We start from the raw sequence: 13,343 nt of genomic DNA, 5'->3' as shown, positions 1-13,343 counted from the left end.
TACCCGAGGTTGAGGTCACGGAACATTACCCGAGGTTGAGGTCACGGAACATTACCCGAGGTTGAGGTCACGGAACATTACCCGAGGTTGAGGTCACGGAACATTACCTGAGGTTGAGGTCATTCATGCGTTCGATGGCAGAGTGATGCTCGTCCACCTCAGCAGCCAGCTGGGTTTTTAACTTCTCCGCTTTGTCCAGGTCAGAGCGAATCTTCTCTTTCTCTCTGCGTTCACGATCAACACGCTCACTGGGAGAAAAAAAACACAGAAACAAATCAAAACACTATACAACCATTTAGAATGTTAGAAAACCGCGTGTTACATCATAACTGATCCTGAGCTCACAATCAACACGCTCCAACATGGGTAAGTTAATCAAAAGATTTAGCTCCAACACTGACCTACAATTTTGAATGATATGAACGAATGAGACAAAGAAACTGTTTTTATATTCCACTAGAGTTGCAAAATTAACCATTAAACATATTATTACCACACTGTTGGAGCTAGGAACACAAGCATTTCGCTACACCTGCGATAACATCTGCAAAAATGTGTGTACGCGACCAATACACTTTGATTTGATTAGAAAATCCCGGTAGTTTTCCCAAAATTAACAGGATTTCCAGAAATCGATGGAGGAATCTGGAATTCCTGCCTTTCCCCTCCTGATTATGGGATTTCTAGAAAACCAGGACATTTTGGGGAAGTTGCTGGCATTTTGCAAACCTTAACACCAGTGTAGAAATCTCCTCATTCTCACAGTAGGCATCTGATCTCAGCCTTAAAGCTGGCCAGTAGGTATCTGATCTCAGCCTTAAAGCTGGCCAGTATATATCTGATCTCAGCCTTAAAAGCTGGCCAGTAGATATCTGATCTCAGCCTTAAGCTGGCCAGTAGATATCTGATCTCAGCCTTAAACTGGCCAGTATAGTGATCTGATCTCAGCCTTTAAGCTGGCCAGTAGTATATCTCATCGATCAGCCTTAAAGCTGGCCAGTATATATCTGATCTCAGCCTTAAAGCTGGCCAGTATATCTATCTCAGCCTTAAAGCTGGCAGTGATGTTATCTGATCTCAGCCTTAAAGCTGGCCAGTAGGTGTCTCCTCATACTCACAGTAGGTATCTGATCTCAGCCTTAAAGCTGGCCAGTGCAGCCTGGTGGATCCCATTCTTAGTCACGAGGAGCTCGTTCTCCAGAGCCACAGTCAGCTCACGGAGGTTCACTTTGCCCTCCAGGTCAAAATCCAAGGCCTACAGAACATACAGAACTCAGTGTCAACATATCAAGCCCTCGAAATAGGGGATAAAAATAAATACACGCAAGTGTAAAAAAAAAAACAACAACCTCGACTCAAGTGTGAGAGTTACATTGTGTATAGGGAAGGAGACGGGACACCATTAAGTTCCAAACAGAGCATTATGGGTAGTGTAGTATATCATACAGACRAGGCAACTGTAAACCCCACCCATCCAGCACTCCAGGTAGACTTAAGGAAAGACTCAAAAGTGTTTACATACAGACTAACTATTTCAACAGAGGTCTGATAGGATAAATAAAATGGTGTGACCTGTAGTATCTCAGGGCTGTTCTCYARGCCRTCCTCCATCCAGGCATCCAGGACGTCCTCAYCAGGAGCGGACCCTGTCCCATCGTCCAGAGTYGAGAACAGACYCATCCTGATGGTGCTGGTCATACAGCTGGTCCTACGGCCCGTCTCATCAAACGGCTGCCAGGATGGACAGGGACAGAAGAGGAAGGTTAAAGTGTCTAATAAATATTGATTCGTTAAATTTGTGTGTTCGTTCATGAGTGACTCAAAACAGGACATTTTAATATTTCCTCCACAAAACGTATTTAATTTTTTTTTTAAAGTAGACAAGAGTTTGAAAGTGCATCTATATACATATGGCTTTGATGGTACAGTAGCCATGTCAGGATACAACATGGATTAGAAGGTGAGGCGCGCCCTTATAAAAACATAGTTTAATGTACTGCAGATCCATGGTTAAAAACATAGTGATGTTTCGGTCAGAGAAGTTCAGACGGAGGCTACAACATGGGAATTAGACCTGAGATGAGTTTCACTGTAGGGAAGTGTAGTTTCACCTGTGAGGAGTGTAGTCTTTTCAGCTGTCTGTAAGGTGTGGAGGCAGACGGGGTAGGGGGCTTGGCGTGGTTTAGAACCCAGGAAGTAAACGCCTGAACGCTCATGATCCCGTCACCACTTAGAACCTGGAGGACATCCTCCGTACTGGGACAAAAAATAACGATCAGACTTCCCAGCATCTACTCAGACTCTCAAACCTCCATTGGGTAGTCCAAAACAGTATCCTATTCCCCCCATTATAGGGAATAGGATGCCATTTCATACCCTTTCCCTTGGCGTCCACCATATTACTATCACCTTACAGATTGCTAACATGGAAGGTTCGGGGCCAAGAGGAGAAGGGTCGGCGAAGAGGAGGAAGGGTTCGGGGCAAGAGGAAGAAGGGTTCGGGGCCAAGAGGAGGGAGGGTTCGGCAGAGGAGAAGGGTTCGGGCAAGAGGAGGAGGTTCGGGCAAGAGAGGAAGGGTTGGGGCAAGAGGAGGAGGGTTCGGGCAAGAGGAGGAGGTTCGGGGCCAAGAGGAGGGAGGGGTTCGGGCAAGAGGAGGGAGGTTCGGGGCAGAGGAGGAAGGGTTCGGGGCCAAGAGGAGGAAGGGTTCGGGCAACAGAGAAAGGGTGGGAACAGGAGAAAGGTTCGGGCAACAGGAGAAAGGGTTCGGGCAACAGGAGAAAGGGTTGGGCAACAGGAGAAAGGGTTCGGGCCACAGGAGAAAGGGTGGGCCAACAGGAGAAAGGGTTCGGGCCAACAGAGAAAGGGTTCGGCCAACAGGAGAAGGGTTCGGGCCAACAGGAGAAAGGGTTCGGCCAACAGGAGAAAGGGTTCGGCAAGGGAAAAGGGTTCGGGCCAACAGGAGAAAGGGTTCGGGCCAACAGAGAAAGGGTCGGGCAACGAAAAGTGGCAACAGGAGAAAGGGTTCGGGCAACAGGAGAAAGGGTTCGGGCCAACAGGAGAAAGGTTCGGGCAAAGGAGAAAGGTCGGGCCAACAGGAGAAAGGGTTCGGGCCAACAGGAGAAAAGGGTTCGGGCCAACAGGAGAAAGGGTTCGGCCAACAGGAGAAAGGGTTCGGGCCAACAGGAGAAAGGGTTCGGGCCAACAGAGAAAGGTTCGGGCCAACGGAGAAAGGGTTCGGGCCAACAGAGAAAGGTTCGGGCAACGGAGAAAGGGTTCGGCAACAGGAGAAAGGGTTGGGCAACAGGAGAAAGGTTCGGGCCAACAGGAGAAAGGGTCGGGCCAACAGGAGAAAGGGTTCGGCCAACAGGGAAAGGTTCGGGCCAACAGAGAAGGTTCGGCAACAGGAGGAAAGGGTTCGGGCCAACAGGAAGAAAGGGTCGGGCCAACAGGAGAAAGGGTTCGGGCCAACAGGAAAAGGGTTCGGCGCAACAGGAGAAGGTTGGGCAACAGGAGAAAGGGTTCGGGCAACAGAGAAGAGGGTTCGGGCAAACAGGAGAAAGGGTTCGGGCCAACAGGAGAAAGGGTTCGGGCCAACAGAAAGGGTTCGGGCCAACAAAGGTTCACGAAGAGGGTTCGGGCAACAGAAGGTTGCAACAGAAAGGTTCGGGCACACAGAAAGGGTTCGGCCAACAGAAAGGTTCGGCCAACAGAAAGGGTTCGGGCCAACAGAAAGGGTTCGGCCAACGAAAGGGTTCGGGCAACAGAAAGGGTTCGGGCCAACAGAAAGGGTTCGGGCAACAGAAAGGGTTCGGGCCAAACAGAAAGGGTTCGGGCAACAGGAAGGGTTCAGGCCAACGGAAGGGTTCGGCCAACAGGAAGGGTTAGGGAGTGAATTGAGACTGTCAGTCTCTTCCCTCACCTCCAAAGCAAAAGGGTTGAATCCAAAATGTCACCCCATTCCCCATCTAATGCACTATAAGAAATGGGGTGCCATTTTGGACACAGTCTCTTTCCTCACCTCCAGGTCCAGGTGTTACAGAGAGCCAGTAGCTCATGGTGGCTGGCACATCCATCCAGGGCATGCCAGCTCTTCACAGGCCTGTTGTAACCTCTCCTCCAGGCGGTCTGACAGGGCACTGTGGAGCCCGCGGGGGTAGAGGGTCATCCGGGTCCACAGGTGCAGCTGGCTACAGACAGACAGACATTTCAAGATTGTTTTACTATGGTCAGACTTGCCTTAAGACCGTGGCTCCTATAAGAACAGAGGCCCTTGACAAAATGTCCTCCGTCTCTCTCCTATGATCAGTGTTGTGGTCAATTTACTTGAAATTGGAATTGACCCAAACCTGACTATCTGGGATAACTGGGTATCTATTGAAGACAATAAGTATAAACACAACTTCCACTCACCATCTGCCTCATACTCGTCCGTACTGCTTTCATGAGCGTTGCAGCGCTGCGGAAGAAACATAACGTTACGCAAATTAATCATGAACTCAATCAACCACTTTAAAACATGCAGACAAGACGAACACTTTTCTCATGTGCAAGTCAGGTTGAGAGAGATGGGTTGGGGTTGCAGCAGGGTGGGTTAGGGGGTGTGTGTGTGGTGTGTGTATGGGTTGTGTGTGTGTGTGTAGGGGTGTGGTGTAGGTGGTGTGTGTGTAGGGGTTTGTGTGTGGTGTGTAGGGGTGGTGTGTTGTGTGTGTGGGGTTGGTGTGTGTGTGGTGGTATAGGGGGGGGTGGTGTGTGTGTGTCAAGAAAGACAGGTTATTGTGTGTGTGTGTTGTGTGTATAGGGGTTGGTGTGTGTGGTGTGGGTGTTGGTGTGTGTGTGTGTGAGTGGTTGGGTGTGGTGTGGTGTGTGAGGGTTGTGTGTGTGTGTGTGTGTGTAGGGTTGTGTGTGTGTGGTGGTTGGTGTGTGTGTGTGTATAGGGTTGGTGTGTGTGTGGTATAGGGGTTGGTGTTGTGTGTGTATGGGGTTGTGTTTGTGTGTGTGTGTTAGGGGTTGGTGTTGTGGGTGTGTGTGGTGTATAGGGTGTGGTGTGGTGGTGTGTGGTGTCGTGTATAGGGGTTGTGTGTGTGTGTGTGTTATAGGGGTTGGTGTGTGTGTGTGTGTGTGTGTAAGGGTGTGTGTGTGTGTAGTGTGTGTGTGTGTATGGGGGTTGGTGTGTGTGTGTGTGTGTGTAGGGGTTGGTGTGTGTGTGTGTGTGTGTGGGGTTGGTGTGTGTGTGTGTGGTGGGGTATGGTTGTGTGTGTGTAGGGGTTGGGGTGTGTGTGTAGGGGTTGGGTGTGTTGTAGGGGGTGGTGTGTGTGTGTAGGGGTTGTGTGTGGTGTAGGTTGGTGTGTGTGTGTGTAGGGGTGTGTAGGTGTGTGTGTGTGTAGGGTTGGTGTGTGTGTGTGTGTGTAGGGGTTTGGTGTGTGTGTGTGTGTGTGGTTGTGTGTTATGGGTTGTGTGTGTGTGTGGTGTGTGTGTGTGTGTGTGTGTGTGTATAGGGGTTTGTGTGTGTGTGTGTGTGTGTGTGTGTGTGTGTGTATAGGGGTTGGTGTGTGTGTGGTGTGTGTGTGTGTGTGTGTGTATAGGGGTTGGTGTGTGTGTTGTGTGTGTGTGTGTGTGTGTGTGTGTGTGTGTGTTGTGTGTGTGTGTGTGTGTGTGTGTAGGGTTGGTGTGTGTGTGTCCAACGAAAAGGACAACAGAGTTATTGTGACGGCACGGACCCCTCTGAAGGTCAAAGGTGAGGCCAAAGATGATCCATGTTGACAGAGCTGATTCAAACCCTCACTTCTCCAACCGTTTCTCTCTCCCTTTCAGTCTTTCTATTTGTATATAAGGACAATGCTCCAAGAGAGCCAACATTACCCCAAAAAATTAAGATAGACTTTAAAATGTATAAATAGCAGGACACTTTTTTAAAGCCAAATCATTTAAAAATTGGTTGTTATAATACACATGATAAACAGAATAATAATTTCCAGTTTCATATTTAGTGTTAGTCTGGTCCTAAGTGTGAGATAGAAAAGGTTACTGGAGGATAGTGATCTATTGTGCTGCAGCCCAGGCCAGTATACAGGCGTCTATTGTCTGGGAGGGAACCACAGTGTAGGAAGAAGAACAGATGGGTCTCTACAACTCTTTATTCTATCACTGGGGGGGGGGGGGGGCTCATTGTTCCTCTGTCAGACCCCCCCCCCCTAAAAATACTGCCAAGAAGGAGAGCCCCCTGACCCCGTCCCCTGGTGCACCAGGCTGGACAGTATTCAACACAACCCAGGCTGCATTCCAAATGGCATCCTATTTCCTGTCAAATCAAACTTTATTAGTCACATGCGCCGAATACAACAAGTGTAGACCTTACCGTGAAATGCTGACTTACAAGCCCTTAACAGTGCAGTTCAAGAAAGAGTTAAGAAAATATTTACGAAAATAAAACGGAAAAAATAAATAAAAAGTAACAATAAAATAACAATAACGAGGCTATATACAGGGGGTACCAGGACCGAGTTAGTCGAGGTAATTGAGGTAATATGTACATGTAGTTAGGGGTAAAGTGACCTGGTAAATCACCTGGTATAGAAGTCCTGGATGACAGGAAGCTTGGCCCCAGTGATGTACTGGGCTGTACGCACTACCCTCTGTAGTGCCTTGCGGTCGGAGGCCGAGCAGTTGCCATACCAGGCAGTGATGCAACAAGTCAGGATGCTCTCGATGGTGCAGCTGTAGAACTGAGGATCTGAGGGCCCGTGCCAAATCTTTTCAGTCCCGAGGGAGAATAGGTGTTGTCGTGCCTTCATGACTGTCTTGGTGTGTTTGGACCATGATAGTTTGTGGACACCAACTTGAGGCTCCCAACCCGCTCCACTACAGCCCCATCGATGAGAATGGGGGCGTGCTTGGTCCTCCTTTTCCTGTAGGCCACGATCAGCTCCTTTGTCTTGATCACGAGATGAGGGAGAGGTTGTTGTCCTGGCACCACACTGCCAAGTCTCTGACCTCCCTATAAGCTGTCTCATCGTTGTCGGTGATCAGGCCAACCACTGTTGTGTTGTCAGCAAAATTAATGATGGTGTTGGAGTCGTGTTTGGCCATGCAGTCGTGGGTGAACAGGGAGTACAGGAGGGGACTAAGCACACGTGTTGAGGATCAGCGTGGTAGATGTGTTGTTGCCTACCCTTTCTCCAGGTGGGAAAGGGCAGTGTGGAGTGCAATAGAGACGGCATCATCTGTGGATCTGTTGAGGCGGTATGCAAATTGGAGTGGGTCTAAGGTTTCTGGGATTATAGTGTTGATGMGAGTCATGACCAGCCTTTCAAAGCACTTCATGGCTACAGACGTGAGTGCTACGGGTCGGTAGTCCTTTAGGCAGGTAACCTTAGTGTTCTTGGGCACAGGCACTATGGTGGTCTGCATAAAACATGCTGGTATTACAAACTCGGACAGGGGAAGGTTGAAAATGTCAGTGAAGATACTTGCTAGTTGGTCAGCGCATGCTCGCAGTACACGTCCTGCTAATCCGTGTGGCCCTGCGGCCTTGTGAATGTTGACCTTTCTAAAAGCTCTTACTCACATCGGCTGCGGAGAGCGTGATCACACAGTCTTCAGGTACAGCTGGTGCTCTCATGCATGTTTCAGTGTTATTTGCCTCGAAGCATGCATAGAAATAGTTTCCTCGTCCGGTAAGCTCGTGTCACTGGGCAGCCCTCGGCTGGGCTTCCCTTTGTAGTCTAATGGTTTGCAGGCCCTGCCACATCCGAGGAGCATCAGAGCCGGTGTAGTACGACTCGATCTTAGTCCGTTATTGACGCCTTGCCTGTTTGATGGTTCGTCGGAGGGCATAGCGGGATTTCTTATAAGCTTCCGGGTTAGAGTCCCGCTCCTTGAAAGTAGCAGCTCTACCCTTTAGCTCAGTGCTGATGCTGCCTGTAATCCATGGTTTCTGGTTGGGATATGTACGTACGGTCACTGTGGGGACAACATCATCGATGCACTTATTGATGAAGCCAGTGACAGATGTGGTGTACTCCTCAATGCCATTGGAGAAATCCCGGAACATATTCCAGTCTGTAGCTTAGCATCTGCTTCATCTGACCACTTTTTTATTGATCGAGTCACTGGTGCTTCCTGCTTTAATTTTTGCTTGTAAGCAGGAAGATGGAATTATGGTCAGATTTGCCAAATGGAGGGTAAGGGAGAGCTTTGTATGCATCTCTGAGTGTGGAGTATAGGTAGTCCAGAGTTCTTTTCCCTCTGGTTGCACATTTAACATGCTAATAGAAATTTGGCAAAACTGATTTAAGTTTCCCTGCATTAAAGTCCCCGGCTACTAGCGTTGTGTGTTCGAGGTGAAAGGACAACCGAAGCCCAATGATCCTACTCTTACAATTTTCCCATTTACAAAATGGGGTGACAGCACTTAAATAAGAAACTTTATGAATTGAAACTGAGGTAATGATTCATCAGAATATTAATTCACTCATCCATGTATGCATTCATTGTCAATAGGACAAGTTTTTACCTCACGTTTCCTCGGTACAGTGGAGTCATGGTCCTCTGGCTCCTGCTGCCCTGTAGCCTCTGAGCTCACCACCTCTGAGAAGTCTGCGATGGTCTCGATGAACTCTGGTGTAGAGCGCCGGCCATAGCGTTTACTACCCCGCACAAACTTAGCTTGGACTGGTGAGTCTGTTGAGAAGGAGAAGATGATAAATGGTTCATAAGAATAAAATCCAAATTATAAAATGTCAAAACCTAGCGATTGTCTCCAGTCACTTCTCCAAAAGTAATTTAAAAAATAAATAAAAATTGCACTCAGTTGGAACGAAAACCCTGATTGGAAACCAGAGCGGTGTTAATTTAGGCAGCTATTTTATACTTAGTTTTAGTCTTTAATCTGAGTCACAGTTTAGTTATTATCAGTTGACAAAAATACTGGACAATTTTAGTTTAAGTCACATTTTAGTCAGTGCATTTTTCCCCTTACTTTCATGTGCTCCTTCAGATAGCCTTGCCCAACTAAGCCTACTATCCCCTCATATACCTTAGCTGGCAACATTAATTAACCATATAGGATATAAAATCTACAGCTTAAACAATTTAGCTCTGGTTTTCTCCCCATCAGAACTGGGGGGGGGGGGGGTAAACAGTGATTTCCTGGAGAATGAGTTTTCCAAAAATGCCAGATAAATTACTGTACTTCTACTATTCAGCAAAAAGCATTTGTTTTTGTTTTCAATCTGAAAAACTTGCTATTGCCAACTGCAAAAGAGGAATAGCAGCTTAACATGGCAAAAAAAATGGCCTACATTAAAGCAAACATGAAAAAAGACATTGTAACACATGAACCTGAGTTAGAAACAACTGAAGTGTCCTGGCTGCGCATCCGTTCAAAAGAGACAGAGACGAGTGATTGAAGTGACCAGGAGCTGTGTGTGTGTGTGCGCATGTGTGGGAGAGCGCCAGATCAAACCAACCGCGGCGCAACAGAAAGACGTTCAAAATCGGCCAATGAGAGGATTAAATATTCTGCGTGCATGCTTATGATTGAACAAAACACATTAAAAAAAGGCGCTTCATGTCAAATTGAATGTCCATTAGTCTCATGTAGAGAATTCTAACTAAAATGATGTCATTTGTTTTGTTTTTCCCCACGGCGTCTCGTTATCGTTGATAGTTTGTCAGGAAAAATAGGTAGTTGAAAAGTATTTTGTCAGAGTTATTGTTGACAAAATTAACACTGAAACCCGAGGTGAATGTTTTCACTTTCATTCTGACACCAACTGTGACTCATCGGAACACATTAGCTCAATTGACAGGAATTTGAAGCGCAGTCATATTTTAAAAAGGTAGAGCGATTACCTGGTCCAAAACGTTGACAAGGACTGACTGATCGCGAACTCTTTGGCACCCTTTGGCACTTCAGAAAGTATTCACACACCTTGACATTTTCCACATTTTTGTTGTGTTACAGCTTGAATTTAAAATGGATTAAATTGAGATTTTGTATCACTGGCCTACACACACACACACACAACCCCCTAATGTCAAAGTGGAATTGTTTTTTCAGAATTTCTTTACAAATGAATTATAAATCAAAGCTGAAATGTCTTGAGTCAGGTCTTTATGACATACAGTACCTTCAGAAAGTAGTCACACCTTGACTTTTTCCCCACGGTGTTGTTGTTGTTGAAGGCAACATTTTAAATTGATTATATTGAGCTTAAATTAAGTGTCACACAACAGCCCAATAATGTCAAAGTAGATTTATGTTTCTAAACATTTTTACAAATGAATTAAAAAGGAAAAGCTGAAATGTCTTGAGTCAATAAGTATTCAAGCCTAAATACGTTCAGGAGTAAAACTTTGCTYAACAAGTCACATAATAAGTTGCTTGGACTCYCTCTGCGTGAAATAAATAGTGTTTAACATGATTTTTGAATGACTACCTCATCTCTGTACCCCACACATACAATCATCTGTAAGGCCTCTCAATCGAGTAGTACATTTCAACCACAAAGACCAGAGAGGTTTTCCAATGCCTCACAGTTGGTAGTTCATGACCCATGATGCATTTGGCTTTGCGCCTGAGTACGTTGGATCTATACTACTGATGCCTATATGGTCGTCGCGGTTAGTATTGTATAGCATCCTGCTATTTAGTCCAGAAATTCAACTGTATTCATTCCTTACCCACGATGCATTTGGCTATTGTGCCTCAGTTTGTTGGATCTACTACTGATGCCTAGCTAGCTGGCACGGCACGTATTGTAAATAGTGTTAATTGCATTGCTATTCATTACAGAAATACAACTATCTGTAACCAAATTGGATTGGTAACTTCACTCCTCAGCTTGAAATGCCTCCACCCGTGGCGGCGCCATCGAAATTAGTAGCTTACCTAGCTAAGGCATTGGTCAAGAGGGCGGTGGCGTGTATTTGGGAGACGGGTGAATAACAGTAAAAGGTTTATGAGTGAGGAAGCTATACTGTTGATCAAGCACATCGACCACATTCACTCCTTCCTTACTGTTCTGTTTGTTCCTTATATAATGACAACCCGGGGCGTAGGTTTAACTACTTTTAATGAACYTATACTTCAGCTAMAAAACTCCATGTTTAGCCATGCAAGGCATTCTTTAACCATCTCCCGCGCCCGCATAGCCTGCTGGGTAACGTAATCTAAATGTTATTAACACATAACAACACACTTACCCGGCTGTGGCGGTGCACATGTTGCCTCCTGACTGGACGGTGCTGCTGTAGTTGTCGACAACACCAGAATTAAAGCATTCTTGAACTGGTCAAAATCAACCTGCAACACAAATTCCACACTGAAACAGTTTTCCTGAATGTAAGGACTGCTAGTGGCAATAGTAGCAAGGGTCAAATCCTAACGTCCACTTCAGCGGATGAGTATTACCTAGTCGTGACGTCAACGGGACACCAACTATGTGAACATATGACATAAGAGGAAGATGAATTCCTAAATGACAAGATAGGTACTCAACAAGTAGAAACATTACTCAGATAATAACATATTGGTCTGGAAATTCATAACATTGATTTGAATCCTGGATGACATGTCTAAGGGGGGATGGGGGGGGGGGGGTGGAACGAGGGAGGACACACACGTCTGAAGCAGCAGCTGCTGGCCCTGTGCCAATAGATATGGAGATTCTCTTTGTGTTTCGTCACCAGGCAGATGACTCCCCTATAGTGGGGGTTTCCTTCCTGGCTTTATTGTTGAGGGGTACCCTGGTGTTTGGGTCAGCCATCATCGCTTCCCTGCTTCTGCTGACCCCCTCCCTCCCTCCCTCCCTCCCGTCCCCACATGCTTACCAACACACGGACATTGACCACCCTTTCATCCCTACCAGGAAAGTCATATGCCAGATTTGGGGAGGTGGTTATGAGTAATGTAGGTTTATTTTGATGGGTCCACCCACAGACGCATAGAAACTCCTAGGTTATATAGATGTTGTTGAGCAGATACAGTATATGAAGTACATCCTACCATTAAAATAATTGGAGGAATAATCATGAAGGCTTGTTTTATTTTGATCAGACATGAAGAATATGCGATAACAAAAATACACTAAAAATCCATTTATCTAGATTTAAAGGCCCAGTGTAGTCAAAAATMTGATTTTCCTGTGTTTTGTATGTATGTATTTCCACACTATGACATTGGAATAATAAGACTTGTTTGAAAAAAAAAAAAACTGAAATTTGAGCCTGTTTTGGTGGGAGTTATAGGCCTTCCATGGTGACATCACCAGGCTGTAAATTAGTTAATAGACCAATAAGAACGAGTTCAGAACCTCTAAGACAATAACAGCTATTTTTTTCCTTTTCCCCATCCCCACTCAGACCACTCCTAGACAGTCTAGCAAATGTATTATTTGAAAAATGTCTCTTTGCTAAGATTGAAAACAATCTAAAAATCACAGTAAAGTACTTAATTGTTACCCAGAAATGAAAAACAGCTGCATGAGACCATTAACCAATGGCCTCCCTACTTCAGCCTTAACAAAGCAAGAGGGCCATTTCCCTCATCAGGCACCCTCTCAAACTGACACACATCAATTGGGAATGTTGATTGGCCTGGTTGTCATGACAACAGACACCTGGGGATGAGGAGGTCAATGACAGGGTCTAATTTCTCTCTAAAACAGGACAGCTAACAAAGCACAAGGGGACTGGCCCTGGCTGGCTGACTCCCTGGCTGGCTGGCTCCCTAGCAGAAATTGAAACAGGAATCATCGCGTGGTAAGAACTGTTTAAACTTGGTCTGACTTTCAAATCTATGCTTCAGGTCTGTTTTGATCAAGCAGACTGGGAATGTTCCGGGTTACCTCTGGGAATAGTATCGACGTACACACTGACTGGTTTATCAGGAAGGGATAAGAGGATGTTGTTACTACTATGACGATTAGAACTCATCCAAAAAAAAAGTGGCTAGATGGCGATATGCGAAAAACTGAAAGTGCAAACCACAGAATTTAACCGGGGCAAGGTGACTAGCGAACTGGACATGTACAAACAGACTATGACGTTTAAGGCATCAAAGAGGCGAAAACGAGTCGCAGTTCAACGACTCAGACACATGCAGGACTCCAGATCAGGGCTGTCCACCAAAAGTCTCCTGTTTCTTTCGACCAATCGATTGCTCAACATTTTTTTAATGTGTCTATTATATATATATCATACTATATATATATCATATATATTATATAATATACCATAATATATATATATATATATCTATCACTAGACACCTTACCTCGTTATAAACCATAACTATACCTGCATTGGAGCTTGTCTGATAACATTAAGCTTAATGTTGCATG

General features: G+C 45.8%; 1 protein-coding gene across 1 annotated transcript in view; it reads right to left on the bottom strand.

Moving 5' to 3' along the window:
- Positions 1–13,343, bottom strand: part of LOC112069972 (ninein-like) — an 80,252-nt gene that overhangs the window by 50,574 nt on the left and 16,335 nt on the right. Inside the window, 8 exon segments of the mRNA XM_070438787.1 lie at positions 108–248; positions 1,119–1,255; positions 1,573–1,731; positions 2,112–2,256; positions 4,110–4,187; positions 4,401–4,456; positions 8,513–8,679; positions 11,206–11,305. Coding sequence (XP_070294888.1) covers positions 108–248; positions 1,119–1,255; positions 1,573–1,731; positions 2,112–2,256; positions 4,110–4,187; positions 4,401–4,456; positions 8,513–8,679; positions 11,206–11,305 — 983 coding nt within the window.

The sequence above is a fragment of the Salvelinus sp. IW2-2015 genome, unplaced genomic scaffold, assembly GCF_002910315.2.
Source record: "Salvelinus sp. IW2-2015 unplaced genomic scaffold, ASM291031v2 Un_scaffold1174, whole genome shotgun sequence".
Lineage (NCBI taxonomy): Eukaryota > Metazoa > Chordata > Actinopteri > Salmoniformes > Salmonidae > Salvelinus > Salvelinus sp. IW2-2015.
This window is presented reverse-complemented; position numbering and strand designations above follow the sequence as displayed.